Source organism: Lampetra planeri, chromosome 4 (assembly GCF_965212315.1).
Source record: "Lampetra planeri chromosome 4, kcLamPlan1.2.h2, whole genome shotgun sequence".
NCBI lineage: Eukaryota > Metazoa > Chordata > Hyperoartia > Petromyzontiformes > Petromyzontidae > Lampetra > Lampetra planeri.
Window position 1 is genome coordinate 6,536,270 of NC_136110.1, and position 6,982 is coordinate 6,543,251.

The 6,982-nt window shown below is 47.5% G+C and overlaps 1 protein-coding gene across 1 annotated transcript in view; it reads left to right on the top strand.

The window, feature by feature from the left end:
• Window positions 1-3,280, top strand: part of NEURL1B (neuralized E3 ubiquitin protein ligase 1B) — an 87,192-nt gene extending 83,912 nt beyond the window's left edge. The window contains exon 6 of the mRNA XM_078593138.1: window positions 603-3,280. Coding sequence (XP_078449264.1) covers window positions 603-922 — 320 coding nt within the window. The 3' untranslated portion in view covers window positions 923-3,280. The remainder of the gene's footprint in view (window positions 1-602) is intronic.
• The last annotated feature ends 3,702 nt before the right edge of the window (window positions 3,281-6,982 follow it).

The window sequence follows — 6,982 nt, forward strand, 5'->3', positions numbered from 1 at the left end:
GAGGCGGTTGGAGTGTAGGTGCTCCCGCCAGCGTGGAAGAGTAGGCCAAAATGCCCCCAAGAGGAGCTGTCAAAAGCTCCCTCCAGCCGAGACCCTTCCACCATCAGCGGTGTGAACAATTATGGATATTGATGATGAAAGCGAGCGTGAAATTAGTTGCTAAAATAATTGCATCCTAATTATGAGACGAATTTTTTGCTTGCGTGTTAAAATAATATCTCTCTTGTTAATCCACTGCTGGATGAAGGCTACGCCATGCCACGTGGTTCACAGAGGTTGCTTGACCATACTTTACCACGCTGGCTCAATGTGGGCCGGTGGAGGAGGGGGCCCACAACCGCTTCAGATGTCGCTCGTCACAAATGTGACCCTGTGCCGGGAATAAAACTCAGCTTGCTGCATACATCGTGCGGTGCCCTAACCCACTGCAACAACAGCTCCCCCCTCATTTGGTCAAATCACAGCGTGCCGATCGCATCCCACGTTTGCTTTTCCTTACCAAGAACATGAACAGGCAGAACTCACCGCATTATTAACGGCAAACGTCTTTGGCGTTTTTTCCTTTTTTTCCACCCCCCCCCCCCCCTTTTTCCCTCGTGAAGTGACAGCGCCCGGCTCTCCGCTCGGCGATGGCCCGGCCGCCGTCTTCCCAGCATGCCCGGCGCCCACCACCGCCACCATGGCGGCGGTCGCCGTGGTGGCGGGCGCCCCGCCGCGGGGTCACGGCGAGCGCGCCTCGTCCCCGCGCGGGCGCGGCGAGTGCACAATCTGCTTCGAGAACCCGGCCGACTCGGTGATCTACACGTGTGGACACCTGTGCCTGTGCTACGCCTGCGGCCAGAGGCTGCGCCGGCAGATCAACCCGGCGTGCCCCATCTGCAGGCGCCTCATCAAGGACGTCATCCGGACTTACCCCATTTAAAGGATGGTGGGGTGGGGGGGTGTCGCTCGCGTCCCCCGCCCTCCCCCCCGTGCGCCATCGCCCCCCTCTCTCCCCCCCCATCCCGACTCTCCCCTTCGCCACGATTGCCGCATCCCCCCTCCCACCACGAGCTCCGCGCTCCCCACCGCTCCGCGCGTCTCTGCCAACCTCCGTCCATGTTGCCCGTCGTCAGTGCGCCACTGCCACCCCAAAGCGCCTCCAAGCAGGCTTCGCTCCGGGCACCCGTCTGCATGTGCGAATGGTGTTGAGTGTTATACCTTGACTTGTGAGCCACACCCATTCACTTGCTCATTCATGAGCACACGTGGGTATGGTTAAGTGTGCAAGTTAGAGGATTCGTTTAGTTGCCGCTTTGATGGTAAAAGAGGATTTTTTTTTTTTTACGTCGGACTGTCGAATGAATTGTTTCATAATAGATAGATCTATATTATATATATAACATGCTCAGACATGCTTTTCAAGATGACCTACAAAGCTGATGTTATACGTAGCTATATCTGCAGCTTCACCTCAACTCATCCGATCGTGGCAGCTCCATCAGTGATTTAAGAAGCTGGCTGCCAAAAAAAAAAGAACTGTAATAGAATTAAATTATTCACATATCTCTGCCATCTGCATGTGTATGAGGAGGCATTCTGTACATTTACACAGCCAGATGATTGTTTTCACAGTGCCCGTTCTTTGCCGGTTATCATCGATAATTTTTTATTTCATTTAATTCGAGATTTGTAACACCGTATTTGTATCCCTCGACCTTGACGTTCTGTGCCTCGCAAACGAGGCGTAAGGGGTTAAAAATCAAGCTAACTTCAAGTCCGTCGTCATGAAACGGTTCTCATTATTTATAGCGGACGTGTTGCAGTGATTCCACATAGGTGTTAACGCAGAATATGTGTGTGGTGCTTGTTTGGAACTGGTAGTCATGAGATTTTGACCTTGACGCGTGAGTTTTCGCGGCCGCTTGTCCAGGCATAGGTTTTAGGGGCTAGGCCAAGCGCCTGGCGTTTCTTCCCCCTCCGTATTTCGCCACGCACTACCGCGTTCATCTCATCCAACTCCTGAAGTTGCCCGCGTGGCGAAAGCTTGAGAGGGAGAGAGAAGAAGAAATGTTCCAAACGCAGTCCCCAACCCGGAAAACCGCCCTGTGAGATTTCAACCTCTGTTCGGTCGAAGTAGCTATGAATGGGGCGGTGTGAATGTGTCTTTCACAGCATACAACACCGCTGTAGCAGAGTGCGGATTCGACGATCGCGTGTGGCGGTCCCGTCACGTTTATTTATGTTTCGTTGACACAGCCTACTACACTCACTTGACACTTCTCCGCCTAATTATTTCTTATCTGCACAAAAGCAATGCTTGGCTGAAGACGATGAAGGTTTGACCGGTCGCTGGTCCGCTATTTTATGGCTTCTGAAGAGTGCAATGAAATTAAGAGAATTTACTCGCTTAGAGCTCAACATGAATTTTAACTATAACCTGCGAGCAGAACATTTGGAGGCACATTCCTTTAAATACAATTGGATCACGTGGGTTTGTATAAATAAACAAAAAACATGACTACTTTGATGAGCGATTGAATGCAATTTTAATCATAAAAAAAACTATCTGAAGAAAATCGTTGTCCACGATTGACTTTTTCCCCGTTTCATTCAAATCCATCATGTTTAGATGTTTCTGCTGTACTTTGATAAAAGGGCAGCATTGTAGAGTGGATGTTCCTGGCCTATGTGTTCAGAGCCAGCAATTTATCCTCTCATTCAGTTGTCGTTTCTCCACGCACTCTTGCGATATTGCTACACTAAAACACACGCACACGCTAAATAAACTAAAACTGTTCCCACACTAAAATGCACAATAAATGTATTGGCCGAATGTTCATACGTAGGACCGTCCCGAAAAAGCATATTATTCGCACTCTGTAAAGCATGTATAGTGATATCAAAAGTCTCCCTGCACAGTTCGGGCTATGGGAGCTCATCTCTGGCGGAAACGGCGCGTTCCTTTGGTGGAGGCCCAGTCTGTCTCTAGATCCTGGGGAAAAAGAGTAAATTATTTATTATTGATATTATTACGCGATGTGACAATTTGGCGCAACTCGTGAGAGAAATGTTGTCGAATACGAAGCACTCAATATCACGTGGACACGTCGGATAAGGGAAACCTGCTCGCATATTGCTTGAGACTCGACGCGTGTCTGGTTACAGAGCGAGCGGCTATTATGTAGATGGAGATGTAATGATATAACACCGTTTAATTTTTTTTAATGTTCATATATGAGATGTGTTCGTTGGTTTCTTTCGTTTTGCAATAAAAGAGAAAAATGTGTGTTTTATGTAATAAGGATGACAAGCTTTCATTGCCTTGTGGTTTTATATTTAGATATGCCTTCAGGCTTATGCCAGCGACGTACAATATTGTCATCGTATGCGATACAAACGGATTCTGCCGTTGTGTAACGACGGTTAGCACACCAGATGTGCAATCCAGAGGGTGTGGGTTCGATCTCCAGGCGCGGCCGGTTGAAACAAGTTTGTGAAAATAATTCTCCCACTAAATTTCGATTTAAAGCTTTCGTGACTGCAGGGATTCATCTTCATGGTTCTTTCGGTAAAGTCACCACGTAGAAGGGAAATAATAAAATAATAAAAATAAAACATTTAATAATTCTCACGACGTTTCGGCCACAATGCAAGCAGCCGTCCTCAGGTGAAGAACAGGTCTGTCGGAAAGACAGTGTCTGAGAATTATTTTATTATGTTTTATTTTTATTATGTTATTATTTCCCTTCTACGTGACTTTACCGAAAGAACCAAGAAGATGAATACTCCCACTCTTCAAGCCGGTAGTACGACCCGGGGGGTGAGCCCCGGTGAAGTAGATTGGCACGTGGTTGAGGTATGCGTGGTCAAAATGCCATCGACAGTGGCTCACGAGAGGTCACCTTCGTGGGGTCCTCTCCATCAGCAGTGGCGCGAGCAGGCAGTTGCAGGGCTGCACCTTTACTTGATGAAAAATGGCAACCAAAATTACATGCGTTTTATACAGCATTTAATTAAAAAAATAAGGCTATTGTTTTTAACGTTTATTTTCAGCGATTGAAAGTATTTTATATGTTATTCTTTACCTTACTTCATAATTCGTTGAAACATTAGTTAGCATCATGCTTAATCCTCATAATGTTGGTTAATTTAATAGCAGTAACTGTTTGGAATACTATAGACTTGTGGAATATGATGTTAATATTTATTGAAAGCATATTTATATTTGATTGAATAACTACATTTTTTTTCAAACGTTTACAAAATATTGCATATATTGCACAAGGATTTTTTTTACGATTCTAACCTTTCACTGAAAAATTATTTTTTGGTACAAATTTAGCATGACATTTAAAAAAATTATGTTAAGTGTACTATAAAGTTAGCTTGCACACAAAACGAATTGCTTATGCATATATTTGGGAAGACATCATTGTAAATTACCTTTTTTATTCTCTCTCTATTACATTTTTTATGCATACAATATCTTTTAAAATGTTGGTGAACCATGCCACAGGTACGACTATGATTGGTAACTTTATACAAATGTATGTTTAATGTAGCTAGCCGTAGCCCACTCGTCACCACATTGGCAATGGGGGTTTGTTTGACCTTATTTCATCACGCTGGTCACTGCAGATTGGTGAAGGGGGCCCGGGGATGGGTTCAAATTATTACTCACCACTGACATTAGCCGTGTCCGGATATCCAACTCGGATAGGCGACTTTTTACTGCACAGTGCGCTAACCACCGCGCCACCGCTCCACGTTACCGGGGATAATCACAGAGGAGATGTTTACCGACACCTGAAACTGAAATGTGTCCATCCTCCAATACGCGGCTGTAATGACAGAGGAGAAAAGCCCAAGCCGTCTCTTGAGAAATGACCGCTCCTGCCAATGTCTCTCGAGGCCTGCCTCTCACAAAGCACACGCCGGCGAGAAAGCCTCCCTGAGCAACTTAACAGCTCACCACAGTTGCACGTCCCAGCGCATTTCAATTACAGGAGCAATCTCGTACGTCTCACTCCCAGCGTCGGGGGCTCCGTGGAGAAAATTGAATATCCACCGGTCATTAGATGGGTGGTTTGCGAAGCGTGTGGGGCGGTGGGGCAAGTGCGAGGCACCGCTGCTTATGAGGGCGTTCGGAGGTCGACAGGTCAAGCGTGAGGTCGGCGTGGGTGTAAACACGATTACTTTTTAGGGTTAGGAGGGAGTGTCAGAGAGGGCGGCCCTTGGTGTTGCGGTGGATGTCACGCTCATAATAATAATGTCACTCGTAGAGGAAAGCCTCGTGTGGTCAACGGTATCTTTCGGGAGGATCCTGCATACATTGCGGTGTTTGGCCAGTTGAGTTTTTAGAGAGTGGAGTGTGTGTGGAAAAACATCTGAGAACCCAGAGAAAACCCAGAGAAACCCCAGAGAGAACCCAGAGAGAACCCAGAGAAAACCCAGAGAGAACCCAGACAGAACCCAGAGAAAACCCAGAGAGAACCCAGAGAAAACCCAGAGAGAACCCAGAGAAAACCCAGAGAAAACCCAGAGAAAACCCAGAGAAAACCCAGAAAAACCCCAGAGAGAACCCAGAGAGAACCCAGAGAAAACCCAGAGAAAACCCAGAGAAAACCCAGAGAAAACCCAGAGAAAACCCAGAGAAACCCCAGAGAGAACCCAGAGAGAACCCAGAGAAAACCCAGAGAAAACCCAGAGAAAACCCAGAGAGAACCCAGAGAAAACCCAGAGAGAACCCAGAGAGAACCCAGAGAAAACCCAGAGAGAACCCAGAGAGAACCCAGAGAAAACCCAGAGAAAACCCAGAGAAAACCCAGAGAAAACCCAGAGAAACCCCAGAGAGAACCCAGAGAGAACCCAGAGAAAACCCAGAGAAAACCCAGAGAAAACCCAGAGTGAACCCAGAGAAAACCCAGAGAAAACCCAGAGAGAACCCAGAGAAAACCCAGAGAGAACCCAGAGAAAACCCAGAGAAAACCCAGAGAAAACCCAGAGAAAACCCAGAGAAAACCCAGAGAGAACCCAGAGAAAACCCAGAGAGAACCCAGAGAGAACCCAGAGAAAACCCAGAGAGAACCCAGAGAAAACCCAGAGAAAACCCAGAGAGAACCCAGAGAAAACCCAGAGAGAACCCAGAGAGAACCCAGAGAAAACCCAGAGAAAACCCAGAGAAAACCCAGAGTGAACCCAGAGAAAACCCAGAGAAAACCCAGAGAGAACCCAGAGAAAACCCAGAGAAAACCCAGAGAGAACCCAGAGAGAACCCAGAGAAAACCCAGAGAAAACCCAGAGAAAACCCAGAGAGAACCCAGAGAGAACCCAGAGTGAACCCAGAGAAAACCCAGAGAGAACCCAGAGAGAACCCAGAGAAAACCCAGAGAGAACCCAGAGAAAACCCAGAGAGAACCCAGAGAGAACCCAGAGTGAACCCAGAGAGAACCCAGAGAAAACCCAGAGAAAACCCAGAGAAAACCCAGAGAGAACCCAGAGAGAACCCAGAGAAAACCCAGAGAGAACCCAGAGAAAACCCAGAGAGAACCCAGAGAGAACCCAGAGTGAACCCAGAGAGAACCCAGAGAAAACCCAGAGAAAACCCAGAGAAAACCCAGAGAGAACCCAGAGAGAACCCAGAGAGAACCCAGAGAAACCCCAGAGAGAACCCAGAGAGAACCCAGAGTGAACCCAGAGAAAACCCAGAGAAAACCCAGAGAAAACCCAGAGAGAACCCAGAGAGAACCCAGAGAAAACCCAGAGAGAACCCAGAGAGAACCCAGAGAGAACCCAGAGAGAACCCAGAGAGAACCCAGAGAGAACCCAGAGTGAACCCAGAGAAACCCCAGAGAGAACCCAGAGAAAACCCAGAGAGAACCCAGAGAGAACCCAGAGTGAACCCAGAGAAAACCCAGAGAAAACCCAGAGAAAACCCAGAGAGGACCCAGAGTGAACCCAGAGAAACCCAAGAGAGAACCCAGAGAAAACCCAGAGAGAA